The sequence below is a fragment of the Lampetra planeri genome, chromosome 22 (assembly GCF_965212315.1).
Source record: "Lampetra planeri chromosome 22, kcLamPlan1.2.h2, whole genome shotgun sequence".
NCBI classification, from domain to species: domain Eukaryota; kingdom Metazoa; phylum Chordata; class Hyperoartia; order Petromyzontiformes; family Petromyzontidae; genus Lampetra; species Lampetra planeri.
This window is the reverse complement of record NC_136128.1, coordinates 9,393,581-9,415,100: the sequence shown is the minus strand read 5'-3', so window position 1 is coordinate 9,415,100 and position 21,520 is coordinate 9,393,581. Positions and strand designations below refer to the sequence as shown.

The 21,520-nt window shown below is 50.8% G+C and overlaps 1 protein-coding gene across 1 annotated transcript; it reads left to right on the top strand.

The window, feature by feature from the left end:
- The first annotated feature begins 1,113 nt into the window (after positions 1-1,113).
- On the top strand, positions 1,114-21,301 carry LOC144724994 (uncharacterized). The gene is made up of 7 exons (XM_078604387.1): positions 1,114-1,793; positions 8,269-8,394; positions 9,684-10,090; positions 11,306-15,580; positions 16,198-16,371; positions 17,445-17,573; positions 19,147-21,301. Exons 1-7 carry the CDS (start codon positions 1,633-1,635, stop codon positions 19,479-19,481), a joined length of 5,607 nt encoding a protein of 1,868 aa, XP_078460513.1. The 5' UTR covers positions 1,114-1,632; the 3' UTR covers positions 19,482-21,301.
- Positions 21,302-21,520: the final 219 nt, after the last annotated feature.

Below are 21,520 nucleotides of genomic sequence, written 5' to 3'. Positions count from 1 at the left end.
TTCTGTAAGACTATGAAACAAACTCAACACATCCCTCAATAACACTGTTGCTATTTAAAGGATAAAATATCTGACAGGCGATACTTGGGGCAATGCTATATATTTTACCATTGACGAATGCGTTGATATGTATTATTATTTAGTATGCATGTGCGCCACTGCCTATGCAGCAAACAGCAACAGCACATGGCCATTTGTATGTTTACTCAGTCATTCGCCAATGACTATCCACAAGCGAGCAATCGTTTTTTATTTTATTGTACGATATTGGCTGTTTTGCGATCAGAGATCTATTTTAAATCTGCTAAACCAGCAGTAGAGGTCACATGTAGCGGTCCTGACTGCTGATGAGACCCATAAAGTGGACACCCCCCCCTGCAGTTTGCTTTCTCAAACAATCAGAATCAGAATCTGTGTTTATGCTAGAGGAATCCGATGAGCTATAAAGTTATTTTTTTTTATAGATGCCCAGTAGGGGCACGGGGTAAGAGTTAGAAAGGCCTATGAGCCCCCCCCCCATACCGCTTTCACCAACAGACGCTGACCAGATTGGTGAAGTATGGCGAACGAACATCCACGGAGTGTGGAAGCCTTCACCCAGCAGTAGATTGATAAATGACCCCTACATTAATATAAACTGTTATTGTTGTATTCTGCAGCGAGATTCCGCGTGATTGCTCCAGGCACTAGAGGCCGCTAAATCCACAAAAACCTTTTTTTTACGATCGATTTTCGGACAATCTATTGAATGACCCTTGGAATGAGAGGCGGAGGGGGAAGCTGGGTGGGTGGTGATGGGTGGAAGCGATGGCTGGGTGGTTCCACGGCCAATAATTAATGTTGAGCGCAGTGAGTTGGAAGTGGCGAGAGAAGGAGTTTCTCAAGACCATCACTTCATCACTTTGGGGCAGGCAAGGGGGGTAGGGGCCGGAGGGTGGGTGGGTGAGTGGGTGGGTGGGGGGCTCTGTGGAGAGGGGTGTGGATTTATCCCAGACCGCGAGACTCTTGAGTCTTACGGAAACGCTGACGTCAAAGAAAAGCAGCTAGAAGAAGAAGTAGAAAAAAAGAAGGGGGATAACTTTTTTATTTGGGGGGGCGGGGGAGAGGGGAGAGTTCTGGCAAGGAACGAAAACTGTTAAACAGCCCCTACGAGGTCGGGAACACGCTCGCTCTTCCCGCTTGCGCGACACACGGGGAAGGGGCATGACGACGCGAAGAGTTCCATAGCCGGAGAAACTTTTTTTGACGGACGCGTGGCCGCCACCACTCCCCCCCCCCTACTCGCTCGCTCGCTCGACTCCACCCGAGTAAATTTTTTTCTCTTTTCTTTTTTGGCAACTTCAAACTGTTGAGAGGGCCGGGCAAAGGGGATATCTTTCGCGACGAAGTAAGAACGGAACTTCTGGCTTGCTTGCTTCACGGACTAACGGCGAGCGTCATCGTCTCCGCAGACGCGCATCCAGCAGTGAGTGGCCGTGCGTGGACCATTTTGTTACATTCCAAGGCGCTGGATATTCTCCGAGAGAGAGAGAGAGAGAAGGCTCCTCTCCGGGTTGAGGGACCCTCTGGTCAAAGGAGCTAGCTCCATGTGCCCCGCGCACTAGCTCAGCAGGACCGTCCATCACGATCGCCATGGGCACTCTCCGGATATCGCTGTTGGCTGTCATCTACCTGGGAGCCGTGTTCCTCTCGCCCTGTCTGTCCACCTTCTCGTCCTCGGCACGCTATCACCCGCAGTCTTCGTCCATCAGCCACGGGCAGCTGTCATCAAGTCGCCCCGCCAGCAGACACAGGTAAAATTAATCGATTTGCATTCATGGCGCGCCCCGTCTAGGACCACGCCGCCGTGAACGCGCTCCTATCGCTCAGAAGCTGAGCAGGGTTTTCGAGCCTATATAGTCGGTGTTACGGGCTGCGGGGTCGCGCTGTGGACGGTGCAGGGACATCTATGGTTGTACTGTACTTATATGCTCCAACGTCTGCGCTCCCCACCTTTCCCGACTGCTGACTGGCGTGGTGAAGTAAGGTAAACGAAAATCATCGAAACGACTCGCACTGCCCATAGAGGCCTTCATCCAGCAGAGGACTTGCAAAGACCTCACGATGAACGTGGGAACATTTCAACGCCGTGCAGTCGTTACCGATCTGGGAAGCTAAGCAGGCTTGAGCTTGGTTAGTACTGGGGTGAGAGGCTGTCTGCCAATACCTGGTGTTGTCCACCGGCTTGTGGTGCGAGATGGACAAGGAGGTGGTGGACAGCAATGGATTATTGAATCGATCTGTGCGGAGCTTTGAATGTGTTTCTCTCGCATCCGTTTGGCGGTTTTGTCCAGGCTCTCAGGTTCCCCCCCTAAACGAAAACAAATTCTCGTTAATCGAACCTGCTAATCATTCCTCGCCTGGTACACAGGAGGCCGTGGGTTCGATTCCGACTCTGACGCCTGCTGCTATATATTTGGAGTTTGCGTGTCTCTCTCTCTCCCCGTGATCGCGTGGGTTTTTCTCCAGGCCCTCCGGTCCCCCCCTCCCCCCTCCGCATTTAAAAACACGCGTTTAGAGTATCCGGCTGCTGTACATTTCCACTTGATAAGCCACTTCGTTGAGCGATCATTTGTGGCCAGGTCGCTTCTGAAAGAGAGCTACGTAGCTCAGTGGCACTTACCTGGTAAAATAAAATATGTTAGGACATCCGATGAAGCAAGGACCCTCTTTTAAAATGAATCTTGGGAACTCAGTGAAGTTGTCCTGCGTAAACATAGGGGGTGTATATATATGGCACAATAAAATGTGCTTAAGCGATAACCAATTAAAACAAATTCTCTGACACACTGGGGTTGGAGTGTCCGGGATTGGCGTTTGAATTTTGTGAATGATAGCAACAACACAAAACAAGACTTTAACGTTACGGTCCGATATGTCATTATGACACTTTAGTCACGTGACTGAAGAAGGAGGATGATTTCTCCACAACTCTGGCAGTCCGCCTGATGATGCTGGTTGTAATTACTGGCGAAACGTCGTACTCGAATTGTAAACGTTGTGGTTTTACTCGCTGAACTTGTAGCGAACCGGCATGTTTTTGTTTACGTGACAAGCATTACTAATTGGCTATGTCGGGTGGTGGCGGGTTTAACGACACATATTTACGTAATGTAACCCCAAAAAAACCCTCTATTATGGGCCATGTTTGATTTAAGCAAGGTCTTGACCATTTTTTTGACAAGTGAATGAATTGTGCGGTAAGATTCCATAACTTTCAGAAATGGGACGGTTATGTGTTCTGTACAGCATGCCTATAATAAAAGTGCACGTTATGTAAGAAGTGTAATATAAATCTTGATAACCCGCAAGGACTCACTGCCCAGTTGTTTGTTGAGAGTCGGTGGATTAACTGCATTGAGTGAACTAATACACTCATTGAGCAGCCACGATAAAAAACGAAATAATTGCAAAAGTTATTGTCAGGCGTTTGAATTATAACACCATGTGATATTTTCAACATAAAATAAATGTGGATTATCAAGTCCTTTTGACGTTGCTTCTACAGCGTAGAGTAACCCTCGTAATATTAACTCACTTATTGAGTTTGGCGGTGGGTGGTATTGATTTTGCTTCCCATGGCGTGCCTTCATATCGCAATGCTCGGGGTGAACAACACTTGCCACATTGGTCTTCACCTACCCGTACTGACCAGCGTGGTGAAGTATGGTCAGATAACCACCCCACCCCCTTCCACGACCCGTAGCGGATTGAAAAAAGAGGGCTGTCGTATAGCTACATTAGTCATCGTCGCGTTGCTGACAACAATTGGGCCAACATGGGCATTTGTCAAGATATGCATCTGAGACATTGTCCATCGACGGTGTTATGTACACGTTCGTGTGGCCACTTAAATCGAAGCTCTAGACACACATAACCGATGTAATGTCCTTACCGCGCACTTACGATTAGCACGGTCGGCTACGTACTGTATGAAAGAAGTTCAACATACATACAATGGCAATGAGATGACAAAACATAATCATAGCTTCGTCGCTCATCCAAGCCAAAGTGGCACGGTTGATTTAACAACTCGTATCTTGAGTGTCTGGGCACTCCAAGCACCGCGATTTCGTCAGCGAAAGTCGCCGGATTATTGGGCAGATGGCGCCCCGTAGTGGAACCGACGTCGAAAAGCCTTTGAAGTGCATTCGTTGTGTCACACAAGACAAAGACAAAGATCCCCCGTATAGCCTTGACAGACTGTAGGGGCAAGCGCTGTTAGCGAGCACCTATAAAGGCCGGCACGGCACACGAAGGGATTGGGTGGCCAACACCACGCCCGGCCGCCTTTGTCTCCCTAGCGGCGATGTTTACACATCACACCAGGTACTCATTTGAGGCTGAGTCGACTTAGGGGAGGCCCAGGACCGGGACCGGTTCAGATAATCGTCACTGGTGTTGGCCGTGAGCGGGAATCGAACTCGGGTCGCCAGGTTCATAGCGCAGCGCGCTAACCGCTACACTACCGCTCCCCACACACACGCACGCACACACACGCGCACACGCACGCACACACACACACGCGCACACACACACACGCAGACACGTTGCGAACCTACAACGTCCAGGGAGGACCTGGTGGCACGCGCGCGCCTGTGATCCAGCGCTTTGGAGGCAAAGGGTTGGTGGGTCGCGTAGAGATTTGTGAAACTCCCAAACCCCGCTGGGCCGTGGGATGGCCAGGAGATGGTAGTACGGCAAGTGGACTCTTGTAACCTGTCTTTGAGTGTTTTCCCCGAGATCCCGTGGTGGGTGTTTTGTTGTTGTTTACGGCACGTCGATATCCTCCGACTTGCTTGAAAAAGGAATTGATATCAAACACTCAATGCAGGACCCTCCTCAAAGCGTCTCAATGCTCAACGAGGCTTTCCGAGATACACACGGGACAAATGGCAAGGGTACATGTTTGGCATTGATTGAAAGATGTATGCATGTATGTGGAACTTCTTTCGCACCGTACTTAGCCAACCGCACTAACCGGGGATGCGGGGTAAGGACAACACAGCTATAGACAGAAAAGCAGTTTTAAAGAAATTAGTTTTAAATGTTGATTTAAAAGTGCATGAAGATCATAAACATCTCATCATCATCATCATCCAGTGTTGTGTCCGTAGACAAGTCAGAGGCACACGTCTCTTTAACATGAAACAGGCGGATTTAGCCACAACTCTGGCTGTCTGCCCGATGATGCTGTTTGTAATTACTGGCGAAACGTCGTACTCGAATTGTAAATGTTGCGGGTGTTACTCTCCAACACACCGGTATGCTGCACGAGTAACGAATTGCCATAGGTTTTTTCTTGTTTACGTGACAAACCTTTCTAATTGGCTGTGTCGGGTGGTGGCTGGTTTAACGACACACACTTATACTATGTGACCTCCTTTACCAGTGGCAAAATATAGTAATAGGTTTTTACCCTTTCAACTGGTACAAAAACTGACACCTTATACAAGGCATCATGTTTGCAATAACCACAACACAAGCAGTCAAAATGCAAACAAAAAGAAACATCGCTGATGATGATAATGATATGCACTGTCCTTGAAGTTGATTGGTTCACACCCGAGACAGCTTTTCTTAGAGCCTATTCTCCATTGGTGTTGGACCAGATGACGCCAAAAGGCGTACAACTCAAAGACAGCGCACTATCAGAGTATTGAGAGCTCGGGGTAAGCAAATCCGAGCTCCTCCATGATGGAGGCACGCTTCTTCCCCGTTGTTTTCCCCTGTCTCCCACCTGCACGCGCGCCCTTCCTTGCATCGACCACGACTTTCCCTCCTCGTGGTATTTTCCCTATGGATTGTGGGGGGGGGGCGTCTTCCCTCGATCACCATCTTCAGCTCATTCCCTCCAACCACTACCCACGCGAATCCAGATTATTATTCCTCTTCCGAATATACGTCTATGGGTCTCTACGTCCATGGGTCGCGATGCAAAGACTGCGCATGGTCTCAATCGGTGTCTGTGTGTAAGTTTGTGGAAATGTATGAGTCATTACCTAAGTCCATCATGCATCCCTGTGTCTTTGAGTCACTCGGCAAGTCTGTGTAAGTCGATGGGTCTCTGTGCAAGTCGATGTGTCTACATGTACGCCTATGGATCTGTGTAGAAGTCTATGGTTCTCCGTGCAAGTATATGGGTCTTCATGTAACTCTATGGGTCCCTTTTCTAAATCTATGGGTCCCTTTGTAAATCTATGGGTCTCCGTTTAAGTCTACAGCATGCATCAATACAGTTCCACCCCTCAATTCGCCTTCTCTGGACGAATAATCCCCTCTCTACATGTTTAATAAAGCAGACCCACATCTTTTTCCCAATGCTGCAGACGCGCATTATCTCATGACTCGGTGCGGCAATTAAGTGCTTACAGGAATTGACCGCATCTGGTAATTGCTCGCTCGCTCTCTCTCTCTCTATATCTCTCCAGTTTGTTTGTGTGTGTGTGTGTTTTTTTAGCGAGCAGCCTCTAAATTTAGAGCTCATGCCCTTATCGCATTGATTGTTTCTCTTAGTCATTTATACAGTCCCCCCCATGGGAGAGAGTGACTGCAAGGGCAACGCACACTGATGGCTGTGGCCTCAACAGAATCCGATGGACTGACCGCCTCTCGGGGCCTCTTTGTGCAGGGACACCGGAGAAACTCCTCTTATCCGTAACGATATGAGACAAACAGTATCGCGGATCTCCATCACACTGGTCAACAACAAAAAACACATTTTTTTTCTTGCCTGGACTTTTGCAGCTGTTTCAGACTAATTTCGGGGTGCTGATTCCAAATCTGATCTCAGATTTGCTCTATCACATCATTTTAATGCTATCGGCATACCCCATTTTCATTGATTTTACCCGAAATTAACTCTGTCACTTATGATTGCAAGTTGTTGCGAGTCAGTGACTACTTTAGTGTTAAAATATGGTGCTGTATTTTTAGGATAGTGTGTTTATAATATAATTTTATGTAGATATCCACATTTATTTAATATTTTTCTTCTGCAGTTTTTATTGAAAATGCATATTTAATATCTCAAAAACCTGATGTGATAGACAAAACTGATGCCAGATTTGGAATAAGCACCCTAAAATTACATTAAAACCGTTGGATACCTTATCCCAGAAAAAGTGTGTTGACCAGTGTTATCCGCGAGGCTGTCCGCGATTTCGCTCCATTTATCCGTGGGAACATTGTTGTGGATGATCGCGGATACGAGGAAGAATTAGGAGCCACTGAGAGCAGACGCTGTCTTTCCGACGGCTCTTTTTCTTCACCTGAGGACGGCTGCTTGTGTTGTGGCCGAAACGTCGTGAGAATTTTTATTTTATTATGTTTAATTTTCATTATGTTATTATTTCCCTTCTACGTGACTTTACCGAAAGAACCAAGAAGATGAATCCCTGCAGTCACGAAAGCTTTAAATCGAAATTTAGACGCAGAGAGGTTTTTTTTTTGTTGCAGACCCATTTGGCGCTGTTGGCGCGACAGAATGAGTCCGTGGAATAAGGGAGGAGGAGGTGCAAGCGTGAGTCCTATGCAGCCAACGGCAAGCGATGCCACACAATCAACAACCAATGGCTGGAGATGAGTTGGCATGGGATCTAGCGTGGGGTCGAGCATGGAAAGGAAATCGATATTATATTTATCGACTCCGGTTCCATAGTTCCACATACGGGGCAAGCACACACCCAGGGTAACATTCATTGGATATGACACACACACACACCTACTTTTACATGAGGTTTTTTTGGGTTATATCGCGTAAATGCATCGTTAAACCCGCCACCACCCGACACAGCCCGTTAGTAAGGTTTGTTGCGTAAACTGACACCTACTTTTCATTATTATAATTTATCCCTCTTATTTCACAGGCAGACAGATGCTATATGAATCATTGTGTGTGTTAACCATGGCGGTAGTGTAGTGGTTAGAGCACGGCACGACAAACCTGGCTACCCGGGTTCGATTCCCGCTCACAGCTAACACCAGTGACGATTATCTTAACCGGTCCTGGGCCTTCCCCTAGGTCGACTCAGCTTGGTGCGACGTTTAAAAAACATTGCCACTGGGGAGACAAAGGTGGCCGCGCGTGGTGTTGGCCACCAAACCCCCCTCATGCGCTGTGCCGGCCTTCATAGGTGCTCGCTAACAGCACTTGCCCCAACAGTCTGTTGAGGTTATACGGGGGGGATCTTTGTCTTTGTTAACCGTCCGTCTGCCCGTCCAAACCAGGAACTGGTGCGCGTACATGGTGAGCAAGACGGTGACGTGCCCGGCGGAGGATGGAGTGGAGACGTTTGTCAAAGCCGAGTACCATACCTGCATGTGGGGTCATCTCAACTGCCAGCGCGCCGTCACGTACGTACACACAACAACAGCAACGCTGCCCCCAACACCCGCCGTTCACCACTAAGTGCCGGTGATGTCACCACGGCGCCTGTGCCAGGCCAGGTGCACTTTGAGGCTATCACGCAGAGTGTCGAAGGCTCGAGGATAGGAGGTCACGGGACGGTCGAACGTTGCACCATCGTTCTCTCCCCAAAATCGCATTGGCAGGGCCTGCCCCCGTGTGAATCACATACTTTTTGGCGAGGCGGTAAGAGCGATGTAAGGGCACGTTCAATTTCCGTTTTCTGCTCAAGTCTTAATAGTAACGATGAAAATAAAATTGTTCCATGGGCTTTTTGACTGGACAGATGCACCGTCTCCACGCAAGTTCATGCCAGGTCCGTCAAGAACAAATATCTCGGGATTTATTGATCCATATCCTGACTACGCTGCCAGTAACTGGCATCAATTCTAACTCTCAAAGCAAGTCAAGTGCGGGAGTGCGCGCACTCCTCGACAGCTGCTATACCCTCCATTGGGTGGCCCCATGGCACAGCCCCCCAAGGCCACACCAAGTATACATGAGTGTGTGGGTTCGATCCCGACCCCTGATACATGTATATTTGAAGTTTGCCCCGTGGTCGCATGGATTTTCTCCGGCTCCTCTGGTTTTTCATTCCAGATAAAGAATCGACAACATGCGTTTAGAGTATTTGGCTGCCATAAATGTCCACGTGCTAAGCCACTTCGTTGGGCTATCACTTGTGGCCAGGTCGTTTCTGAAAAAGAGCTATATAGCTCAGTGGGCCCTTACCTGGTCAAATTAAAAAAAATTGTTAATAGTTTCTTCCAATTTCCTCGCTGTTGGTCGCAGCTGCCAATCTGCTGCGGGTCAGGAAAGCCAAGGTTGTGATTTTGACCTCTTCAGTGTGTAAACCCCTCCCCAAGTATACACGTGGACTTTCTGGCATGGCAGCCCTTACTAAGCTATATTGCTTTGATTGCCCATCGTATATGAATAAATTACTTAAACATCGAGCCCTGTAATTTAACTCGGTTGAGTTGTTTCCCCACGACTTCATACAGAACAGGCCTGCAATACAAGTGGGTGTTCACGTGGGATTATGCTGTAATTGGATTCAACAATGTGTTTCAACTCCACTCATCCATCTTCCCCATACGAGGATTATTTACGCGGTGCTCAAAATGTAACTGAACAATGCAGATGCGATAGGAATCCAAATTGGATTGCATCGGCTTCACGTCGCTTATTCTGTGATCGTAATCATACAACCCAGCGGTGTTTCGTTTGCCTGCAGGTATCGTACCTTTGTACGGCCACAGTACAAGATTGCCTACAAGACGGTGAATGAGATGGAGTGGCGATGCTGCCCAGGCTACAGCGGGAACGGCTGCACCGACGGCCCCGCGCCCAGCCCTGGAGACACCTCATCATCCTCTTCCTCGTCGTCCTCCTCATCACCCTCCTCCTCATCCTCCTCCTCATCACCGTCTTCCCCAGGCTCGGGCCAAGCGAGGCCGAGCAACGGGGCCTCTGGCTCCCTCTTCCCAACCAGGAACGGTGGAGGCTCACGGCCCGCGGTGGTAGGCGTCCCCACGGCGCACCGGCCTGGTAGCCTGGGCCCGGCGCCTAGGCCCGATCGACCCTCGCAGCGCCAACGGCCTGGCGGGCTGGTGCCACCGCAGCAGCATCCACACCCTAATGGTGAGCGGTAGAGTGAGACTTGTGGCGAACGTCAGGGCAGGGTTGACGTTGGGCGAGGTTAAACGGGGACGTCGCCAAACGCAAGCGACGGCATGGAACGCCCACAGGACGCGAAGTCCTGAGATATGGTCGCCGTTATGGTGCCTTATGTCAGTGGCCGTAGACAAATAAAGTACTGGCTTCTGTAATGAACTAAAATTTTTTTTTTTCTAGAATGGTTATCATTAGCCGTAAAAAACTCTCCGCTGCTGGACAAAAGCTTCCTCAAGTTTGCAAACAACTTTTATTGAAATAAATGGCAGCACTTATGCGAATATAAAACGTTGAATTGGAAAGCTCCTCATTGCGTACTAATATGTTATTGCATAACATTGCAAGTTAAGCCTGCTGTGACCTTCAATTAAACACTGATGTCCGTACTATTAGTGTCTATGCCTTAGTCATGGTTACCCATATCAAAGCTTACTTGTGTGTGACAAGCAGTGTATGGGACTTTTTCATGTGTAGGGTAAGTGTCGGGAAGTGTTCTGAATTCTCACCTCATTTTAGTGGCTCTTGCAAAACTGGCGAGCACATTGCACGTTTCAGCAATTTCCAGGACAATGCATAAATTATCAGAGTGTGTTTTTTTGTGGTTAATGCACACATGATTCCTTGTAAAAAGGTTCCAGTTTTGTTGCCTTAAAAAGGGGGAAACCCCTATTTTTATATTTTGGTACTGGCAAAGGAGGTCTAATGATGTAGATGCTTACCCCGAGCCCTCATTACTTTGATAGTGCATTGTCTTTGAGCTGTACGCCTTTTGGCGTCCTCTGGTCTAGCACCAATTGAGACGAAGCTCAAAAGAAAGCCGTCTCTGGTGTGGACCAATCAGTTTCAAGGACGATGCATTTATTATGAGAATGTGTTTTTTGTTTGCATTTTGACCACAAGTATTGTGGTTAATGCAGTAACATGATTCCTTGTAAAAAGGTTTCAGTTTTGTTGCCAGAAAAAAGGGGAAAAACCCTATTATTTTATTTTGGTACTGGCAAAGGAGGTCTCATGATGTTTCAGTAATTGACTGAAATTATTCGGCACGCAACGACACATCAACAGAAATTGATACCTCACGTTCAGAATGCGCGCATTGAATTGTGCTCGCGAGGCTTTCGTATTTTCTTCGTTTGTGCAAAATAAATGCCAACGACATGCAAATAGTATTCCCCTTCGCAGGACGGGTCCCAGACAACCCCCACGGTGACAAAATCACCCGGCTGGAAAACGAAGTGCACCGCCTGGCGGAGGCGTTCGGCACCCTGCAGTCCACGGTCAACGGCCTCAAGCTGACGCTGGAGGAGGACTCGAGCCAGCTGCGCAGCCTCATTATCAACAGCAACGGCCACGGCAAGGAGGGCTTCCGCCCACCCATCAGCACGCTGGGACATGACACCCACCACCCGGAACCCGCAGTCCGGGGCGCTGTCACCGACGTGGCCGTTGCGTGGCGGCCATCTGACGTGCTCGGCAGGCTCGACAGGTTCAACGACACCCTCCGGCGAAAGGCCACGGCCCTGGATCAAATCCAGGGGCTCGTCCAGAGCCAAGATGCGAAGATCGACGACTTGCTGCGCAAGGTGAAGGCGTGTAATGAGCCATGCCCGCCCGACCGTGGCGGTGGCGGCAGCGACGGGTCGACATCACGGCCGGGCGGTGTGGGCACTGGTTCTGGTGGTGAGAGAGGCGATGTGAGAAATCCAGGCTCGAGCCACCCTGGGGGTCCAGGGCAGTGGCTTCCAGGAGGCACTGGAGGTGGAAACATGGAACAAGGCACTGGGACCGACGGTCAACATAGACCGGGCAGCACAGTTCCCAGATACCCTGGAGGCCCAGGTTTTTCCACGCCGAGAGGTGAAGGGCAAGGACAGGCTTGGGTCCCAGGTGTAGGTTCAGGAGATCAGGTGGGTGTTGGCCATGGATCCACCATCCCAGGTGGTACAGGCACCGGTCACACTTGGAGACCGGACTCAGCTGTTGGTGGAGAAGGAGGTGGAGTTGCTGGTGGAAGCCAATCTGGAGGACCAGTGTTTGTGATTCCAGGAGGAAGAGGGTCAGGCGATACATTAGGACCAGGGACTGGAGGAGGAGGTCAGCTAAAGGTTGATAGTCCTGGGTCTAGCTACCCAGGGGGTCCAGGCCTTTATATGCCAGGAGGTACAGGGTCAGACCAGGATGGAGTGGGTGGCCCAGGAGATAGATTTGGGCCAGGAGGTGGAGTTGGTGGTCCAGGAGGTGGAGTCGGTGGCCCAGGAGGTGGAGTTGGAGGCCCAGGAGATAGATTTGGACCAGGAGCTGGAGTTAGTGGTCCAGGAGGTGGTGTTGGTGGTCCAGGAGGTACAGGGTCAGGCCAGGGTGGTGTTGGTGGCCAAGGAGGTGGAGTTGGGCCAGGAGGTGGAGCTGGTAGCCCAGGAGGTGGAGTCGGTGGTCCAGGAGATGGTGTTGGTGGCCCAGGAGGTGGAGTTGGTGGCCCAGGGGATAAATTTGGGCCAGGAGGTGGAGTTGGTGGCCCAGGAGGCGGAGTTGGTAGCCCAGGAGGTGGAGTTGGTAGCCCAGGAGGTGGAGTTGGTGGCCCAGGAAGTGGAGTCGGTGGTCCAGGAGGTGGAGTTGGTGGTCCAGGAAGTGGAGTCGGTGGTCCAGGAGGTGGAGTTGGTGGCCCAGAAGATAGATTTGGGCCAGGAGGTGGAGTTGGTGGTCCAGGAGGTGGTGTTGGTGGCCCAGGAGGTGGTGTTGGTGGCCCAGGAGGTGGAGTTGGTGGTCCAGGAGGTGGTGTTGGTGGGCCAGGAGGTGGTGTTGGTGGCCCAGGAGATAGATTTGGGCCAGGGGGTGGAGTCGGTGGTCCAGGAGGTGGAATTGGTAGCCCAGGAGGTGGAGTTGGTGGCCCAGGAGGTGGAGTTGGTGGCCCAGGAGGTGGAGTTGGTGGCCCAGGAGGTGGAGCTGGTGGCCCAGGAGATAGATTTGGGCCAGGGGGTGGAGTCGGTGGTCCAGGAGGTGGAGTTGGTGGTCCAGGAGGTGGAGCTGGTGGCCCAGGAGATAGATTTGGTCCAGGAGGTGGAGTTGGTGGTCCAGGAGGTGGAGCTGGTGGTCCAGGCGATAGATTTGGTCCAGGAGGTGGAGTTGGTAGCCCAGGAGGTGGAGCTGGTGGCCCAGGAGGTGGAGTTGGTGGCCCAGGAGATAGATTTGGGCCAGGAGGTGGAGTTGGTAGCCCAGGAGGTGAAGCTGGTGGTCCAGGAGATAGATTTGGGCCAGGAGGTGGAGTTGGTGGTCCAGGAGATGGAGCTGGAGGCCCAGGAGGTAGAGTTGGAGGCCCAGGAGGTGGAGTTGGTGGTCCAGGAGGTGGAGTGGGTGGCCCAGGAGGTGGAGTTGGTGGCCAAGGAGATAGAGTTGGGGGTCCAGGTTCTAGTTACCCTGGGGGTCCAGGAGGTATGGGATCTGATCCGACAGATCAGCTAGATCCAGACGGAAAATTTGGTTCACAGGACACAATTCAGCCTGGAGTTCATGGAGAGCCACAGTTCAAAACACCACCACCTCCCAGAGGATCACACCCTGGAATTAACACCATCAATCATATTGATCAGGAAACCCTCGATCGAAAATTGTCGCAACTCAAAGGGGAAATTCTTCAAGAGATACAGTCGAAGATGCCACTAACTGCAGTAGATGCCAGCAGCTGTCCCTGTGACCCCGAGATCTTCGATCTCCGCGAGAGGTTAGAGGAGGGGCAGGAGTCGTTGCGACGAATGCAAGATCAGATCACGGCTTCGAACTCTGGACAGGACCGTAAGTTCGGCGACATTCATGCGCAGCTCGAAATGCTCGCTCTGACATCTCTGTCTGACGGCGCCACCGCCAACGGGCGGCCCTGCTGCGACTCAGTGCATGACTTTGACGGTCGACTCTCGGGCCTCGAGAGGAACATCTCGTCTGTGGCGGACGCTTACAGAGTGCTGAACTCCCGTCTGGACAACGAGCTGGCCGCAATTGCTGTTGCTCCGGAGGTGCTGCAGGAAGCCTCGGAGTTGACGTTCCAAGACCGCCTGGCTGACCTGGAGGGCCGGCTGAACGCGTCGGAGAAGAATGCAGAGGAGCACTGCCTCTATGCCCAGGATCTGCTGGAGACAAAATTGTCTGACCTCCAGGAGAAGCAGCGGGATGACTTGGACAGTGTAAGGGGAGACCTGGAAGCGCTGCGCGAGCTTGTCAGCGCACTGCGGGGAACGGCGCACGCCGACCCCTCTGGTCCCGTGGACTCAGTTGACCTCTCTGATGAATTGGTCAACCTCCTTAACCATCGATTCAAGGATTTGGAGAGGAAACTGAACAAGACAATGTGGGAAGCTGTTCACAATGCCAGCGGCTCGGCGAGGCCCCACAGCAGTGGCCTAGACTTACCAGACAGCCTGAGAGATGCCTTGGATCAACTGGCGAGCGACGTAGATGGATTCCACATCCAGGAATTTGCCACGAACTTGTCGGCCGTCACCAATGAGCTCAACAAACTGAAGGCACGCCTCGACGGTGGCAATTACGAAACTGGCCTCGACACAGACGGCTTCTGCTCGGAGCTCTGTGAAGCAGAGGTGAAGAGGGTTTCGGAAAGAGTGGACTCTTGCGACGATAGATACCGCGAGCTGGCTGACAGAATAGAGGCAAACAGGCGGTACGCCACATCGCTTAATCACACGTTCAACCAGCGACAACCCCAGCCTCCCACCACTTCTGGTGGACGTGGAAGCAGCGGTGGCGGCGGTGGTGGTGGTGATGGTGGTGGTGGCAGCGGCGGCCGTGACAGTAGCAGAGGTGGTGATGGCGGTGGAGGCTTCAGTGACAATGACAATGGTGAGGACGACGTGGCGGTCCACCTCACGTTCTTGCGGGGAGAGGTGAAGACACTCAAGGGGCAGGTGCACTCTCTCAACACGACACTGAAAGGGATGAACGACTCCCTCTATAATATCGGTTTTGTCGGTGTGAGTGACACGGAGGGCAACGCCGACGATGACGACATGAGCGCCAAGATCTCCTGGATCTTCCCAGGTGAGCGCCCTCCGATCCGAGGGCACGGCCGCATCAGCAAGACCCTCGAGGGTGAAACGATAAGTTTATCCCCCGCCAAGGCCAACGGAGAGGGCGGCGGTGATGACGATGGTGGCTGCAGTGGCAAAGACCGGGAAAATTTCGAGCGGCGAATCGGCAACCTGGAGGGAATGTGCGGGAAGCTAACGTCCGTCGCCGGGAGCCTCGACCGGATCAAGGACGGCCTGAACAGGCACGTGACGGCGCTGTGGCAGTGCGTGAACAGCATGAACGTGACCCTGCGGACGCACGGCGAGGGGATTGACAGCCTGCAGGACGTGTGCGGCAACACCCGCGCCGACATCGAGGATCGCCTGAGGTCCCTCAACGACACCGTCTTCCAGATCCTGCACGACCCTCAGGATGTCTTCTCAGGTTTGTGGTAATCGACGGTCTTTGTCGGCTCGTTAAACTCCAGCTGCACCCCTCCGGGGCTTCGGTCACAACAATGATCAATGCGAATACTTTTGAAAACGCTTTCAGAATCAGAATATGTATTTCCATGTTACGTATGTATATTGAAGTTATTTCGCATGGTACGTAGTCATCCGTGCGAATTGGAGGTTCAAATACTTACAAAAACAAGCAATACAAAAACACGATAGGAGTGCAAAGTATAGGAAATGTGAATAAATCACTTAAAAATGTCCAATTTAAACTAAACTATTTTTATTTTACCAGGTGGAAACAATGGGAGCTAGTTTATTGATGCCCTCTTGCCTCCTCTGTCCACCCAGCATTCTTGATGGGTTGCGCCGCCCTTAGTCGATCAAGCAGGTCCACGTGTGGTGAGGCAAAGTCCTTGGTACTCTTTCCAAGACGTCTGGTCAGCGTGTGGAAGAGTAGGGGGGCTCTCTGAAGCTCTCCCTAATCGAAGGCCCCTTCCGCCAGCAGTGGCATGACCAAGCAATTAGAGGGCTGCACCTGTGCCTTTACCCAGTGTTAAACCCACGGTATTTACGTTTGGTTGCATACACGCCGATTTTTCACAGGACTTGGAGATTTCTCGAAGCCATCGCCTGGTGTTCCAGGACCCCCCGGCCCTGCCGGTCCTCATGGCCCCATCGGCCCTGCTGGCCCTGCTGGCCCACGGGGCCACCCAGGGGCCCAAGGACAACAGGGCCTCAAGGGAGAGGCAGGGCCACCTGGCCCAGAGGGCCAACTCGGTGAGGTCAAAGGGGCCGCAAAAGCTACAGATAATTACAATAACAGCAAAAGATAAAGCTTTGATTTTAACTTTTACAATAAATCGCAAACTACTGATCGCAAAAACAAAAAGTTAAGGGGCGTAAAAATAATTGCTACCGACAAAATAAATTAATTATTATATTTTCTTGCTGTGGATTTCACACCTGATGATGATTGATTGTGTTGCAGTCGAAACGTCCTGAGAATTTTTATTGTTTAATATTTATATTATTTTATTATTTCCCTTCTACGTGACTTTACCGAAAGAACCAAGCATATGAATCCCTGCAGTCACGAAAGCTTTAAATAAAAAAAACATAAATTAATTAAACAAATACAATTCAATTTAGACCCATTTATCTCAAGGGTATTTAAGTTTCATTTCCGATACAAGGAGCTTTCTGCATGAACTCAACGCATTCGTCAATAGCGTTGTTTAGCTTTAAAAGTAAAAGAATAGAATGAATAGGGGACGTTTTTTGGGAAATAACCCTTCTTCATGGCACATAAATCATAGCCACTGCCCAAAGGTTGTCTATCATACGGAGGCCAAAGTTGCGTTCCGTTCTCTGCGCACCTCCACGCGGATTGTTCTACAAAAGTGGTTCTTAACCTGGGGTGTACGCACCCCCTGGGGGTGCGAGACATGGCCAGATTTTTTTAGAAGGGAAATCATTGAAATAGAAGTTAAGCACGGGCACTTAAATGCAGCTACTTTGTTTCATGAAACGTATGTATTTATTTAGATTATATTTTTTTTACGATTGAAAGCCAAAGGGGTGCGAGGCTGCAGTAAATGTTAAGAACCACTGCTCTAAAGCGAACCCAGTTAGCATATTCACTTCAGGCGAGTCACACGCACACACACAAGGGGCTGCCCATTTCCCACGTGTGACGGAGCGTCGATCCACTGCCGGATTGAGGGCCGTGTAATATAGCGAAGAACAAGTTGTGTGCCGCATGCCCATACCCCCAACCCCCAACCCCCACTCCCCGCCCGCCCGCCCGCCCGCCACGCTAACGAGGGGGTCATGCCGACGGCCGCGTGCAGGTGGTTGGGGCGCGCTCTCGGGCCCCGTAGCGTTCTCCGCCGCCGTGCGCGACCATCAGCCCGAGAACACCGTCATCAAATTCGGCCTCGTGCTCGTCAACGACGGAGACCACTACAACCCCAACACAGGTGAGCGCTCTCATGGGAGGTGCACCAAGGTGTGGGGGGAGTGGGGGAAGTGGGGGGGGGGGCATGGGGTGGGGGGACTAAAATGGCCCACCACCAACGAAGTTTTTTGTGTTTGTGCAAGAACGTGTTGTGGGGAGCGGTAGTGTAGCGGTTAGCGCGTCGCGCTACAAACCCGGCGACCCGGGTTCGATTTCCGCTCACGGCCACCGCCAGTGTCGATTATTTGAACCGGTTCTGGGCCTCCCCTCGGTCGACTCAGCCTCAAATGAGTACCTAGTGCGATGTGTAAACATCGCCAGGGAGATGCTGGCCCACCCCCTCGTGTGCCGTGCCGGCCTTCATAGGTGCTCGCTAAAAGCCCTTGCCCCAAGTCTGCTCCGGCTATATGGGGGATCTTTGTCTTTTTAAGTACGTGTGGGTGTAGTGTCGTGAGAAGTGGCAGCGTGGTGGTTCGCGCGCTGCTCTACGCACCTGGCAATTAGAGTTAAATTCCCCGCTCACGACCAATACGAGTGCCGGGCAATATTTGAGCCAGTCCTGAGCTTCCCCTAGGTCGACGCAGCCTGAAATAAGGGGCCGTCCATAAATGACTTCACGCACCTAGGGAGGGGGGGTCAGACATTTGTGACGATGTGTGACGAGGGGGGGGGTTGAGAAATTTGACATCACATCAAAATGCGCAACTTTAAATAAATATAGACAACACATTCTGCTTAATTAAATATACTTTTTAATAAATGTTTTTTCCTACAACATCAGAATGCAGCGCCACATTAAACACGCACTACAATGACAATAGTTTAAAGCGATTTGAAGCATGTTTTATTATTTTTTTTGGGGGGGGGGGGGGGCAGAACTTTATGACGTCATATTTGAGGGGGGGTCTGACTTCTTGTGACGTCGTGTGACGAAGGGGGAGGGGGGTCAAAAATCGTCCAAAATCGCGTGACGTCATTTATGCACGGCCCCTAAGTACCTGGTACGGTGTGTGAACATCAGCACTGGGGAGGCAAAGGTGGCTGGGCGTGGCAATGGCCACACCACCTCCTCCCTCGTGCGGAGTTCGGCCTTTCGCTTGCGAATCTGGTTTACCCTTTGAGTGGCTAAATCGTTAACTCTGTTGTTCAGCTGTAGGCGGCTCAAGTGCTCCGATGCAGCATTGCAAACGCGACGCTTAACATACAGCTACGCAAACAGGCGGCGACGGTCTTTGTTCCTTCCCTGAAATATTCACAGACTCCCACCCCATTCTGACTGCAATAAATGTCCACGTGATAAGCCACTTCATTGAGCTATCATTTGTGGTCAGGTCGCTTCTGATAAAGAAGATAAAAGCTCAGTGGGCTTTACCTGCTAAGATAAAAACAAAGTTTGCTTTTATGTTTTTAAAGTGATTGGTTTACCTTTCCTATACTTTGCGCTTCGATCGTGTGTTTGTAGCGATTGTTGCTGTAACGTTCTGGCCTGCCCCTACTGAACATCTGCGAAAAAGAGCTTTATAGCTCATCGGATTCCCCCAGGTACAAATAAATATTCCAATTCTGAAATGTCCAATCGCCACCGTTCATCCCAGGCATTTTCACCGCGCCGGTGAGCGGCCGCTACCTCGTCACTTCCGTGCTGGTGCCGGAGAAGAACAACCACGTGTTCGCCATCCTGAGCCGCTCCAACCACTCGCTGCTCTACGTCGACTCCTCCGGCCCGCGGCCCGAGGAGATCGAGAAGACCCTGCAGGCCAAGCCGATGGCGGAGGAGGCCTCGCTGGGCCAGGCGGTCATCAGCGTCATCCTGCCTCTGGCCGCGGGCGACACGCTCTGCATGGAGCTGGTGGAAGGCCAGGTGCACGCCTCCGAAGACCCGTACAGCACGTTCAGCGCAGCCCTCCTGTACGGCGGCGAGTTGAGATAACCGCGTCCCGCCGTCGTCGGGGAGGGAGCGTCCTCCGTATCGGAGGCGACGGGGCCTCCGCGAGCCGGGTCGTCGTCACCGCCGCCACCGCCGGCACGTTGAGATGAACCTTGGTGTCGTTTCGCGAAACGCCGACCAGCAGCCGTTCCCCTCTGCTCTCTCGAGAAGAGAAGTGTCGTTGTTCAGGTCAAAGAAATTGGGATACGGTTCGAGAAAAAAATGTCCAGGCCGGCGAGATCGCGTTGCCGTCCTTTTGAATATAAATTATTGGAGTGGGTCTGCGCAGACGTGAGATTAACGACGGGGCACTATTCCGGGCCGATGCGCAACGATAGCTGAGATGCACCCTCGACTCTGCACCTCCGATTAGCACGGTTGGCAAAGTCCGGTGCGAAAGAAGTTCAACATCCACTCACATACGACAGGTTTGTTGTGTTATTGCAGTCAATATAACCGCCATCGGCACGCCTGTGACATTTTAATTAGGCGGCGTTGAACGCAGTTATTTTTTGTATTTGTTTTGTACTTTTGATAACCAAAACAACAATGTGCACTGAATGCTTGTGCGTCGTTTAATCTGCTGTGTCGGCTTAGGAAGGGACTCTTTTTAAGTGGCACGTCTTTTTTTATTACACTTACCGTTTTATATGTATGTATTTAACTTAATGTTTTGCCACGGTATACCTTCCTGCTTTACGCTTTGAACCCTTTTAATCTTTTACACGATTTAAATGTCGTAGACTCATTATAAAACCACAAACTTGTCTTTTCTTTCACAAGCTATTTCTTTCTTTTAAACGCACTGTATATTTTACCAACAAGCAAAGCGCTCTACATATTTGCAAGATTGTTTTTTGCCGTTGTGTTTTTTTAGTTCCAGGATGCGTGCAGCTGTCTTGGCACTGCGTTGTGGCGATTTAAATGTCGTTGCTTTGAACCCTCTTAACGGTAACATTACGACGCAATGCTGTCACGGCCTCCCTTCGTACACATTAAAACCCCTTGTTAAAGCGCTCACTAGACTTACACGTATGTACATTATTGACCAACAATCCTCTGAACGATTCTCGACTATTTCCCAGGGTCTTGCCCGATGGCAGCACTTAATTAAAACAAAACAAAATTTCACCTCCGTTCCCATGTGCCGCTGGACGGGAGGTTACGGATGGGGCTTGGTGGCCATCGGCATCGTCGGGCCGCGTCATGCCTGACGTGGCTTGCAAGGAGGCAGAATTCCAAGCCGGCTGACGTTATTAGGCGATTGGTCGACTTAAATCGATTCATCCCAGCCACGAAACATCTCACATCACCGGCTGTGTCTGGCTGCGATGGCGGAGGTCACACGCAGCCAAGCGAGGGCAAGTTGCCACCACTTCGCAAACAACCCAGTGGACAGCCAATGAACAAAAATTTAATCGCAAATCAAATCTCAATCGCAATGTCAGAAACATCGCAATTAGATATTTTCTCCAAATCGTTCAGCCCTAAGCAGTAGCATCATCATCAGTAGCAGCACCATCATCATCAGCAGCAATGAGCAGCAGCAGAACGTGCCAACGTCGGCAACGTGGTTGGAAACGCTTTGCACAGCGCTCCACGTTTAACGTGGGGGGGGGGGGGCAACCGATGATAGCACTTCTTGTCGAGTCGTTACAACACGAGTGGGACTTTCAAGATTTAAATTATGTTTTCTCAAGTGTATATGCTTATAGAGGCGTTTCATTAACCAGTGGCTAGAATGGCTTCTCAAATGTAAAAAAAAACAAATCAGTGGTCATAATTAAATTGTTTGCAACTTTTGAATAAAGCTATGAAATCTGCCTCGAGCAATCAGCTTTATCCCCCAACCCCGGCCTCCCTTTATGTGAAAGGCTCATTAACGTTGTCAAAATAAACCCGCAGTGTTGCCGACTCGCTCTGTAATTCAACGAGAAGGGGGTCTCTCCCTCTCCCTTTACCCTATGGACCCCCTGCACGAGTTCAGCGTAATCTTCCACGCCATGGCGACGACGCACCACGTAGCTTGTAATCCAGCACTG

Excerpts from the sequence above, each read along its gene's own strand:
- LOC144724994 (XM_078604387.1), top strand. The coding sequence starts at position 1,633 with ATGGGCACTCTCCGGATATCGCTGTTGGCTGTCATCTACCTGGGAGCC. Across the intron at positions 1,794-8,268 it reads CGCCCCGCCAGCAGACACAG|GAACTGGTGCGCGTACATGG; the intron begins GTAAAATTAATC and ends CGTCCAAACCAG. Across the intron at positions 15,581-16,197 it reads CCCTCAGGATGTCTTCTCAG|GACTTGGAGATTTCTCGAAG; the intron begins GTTTGTGGTAAT and ends GATTTTTCACAG.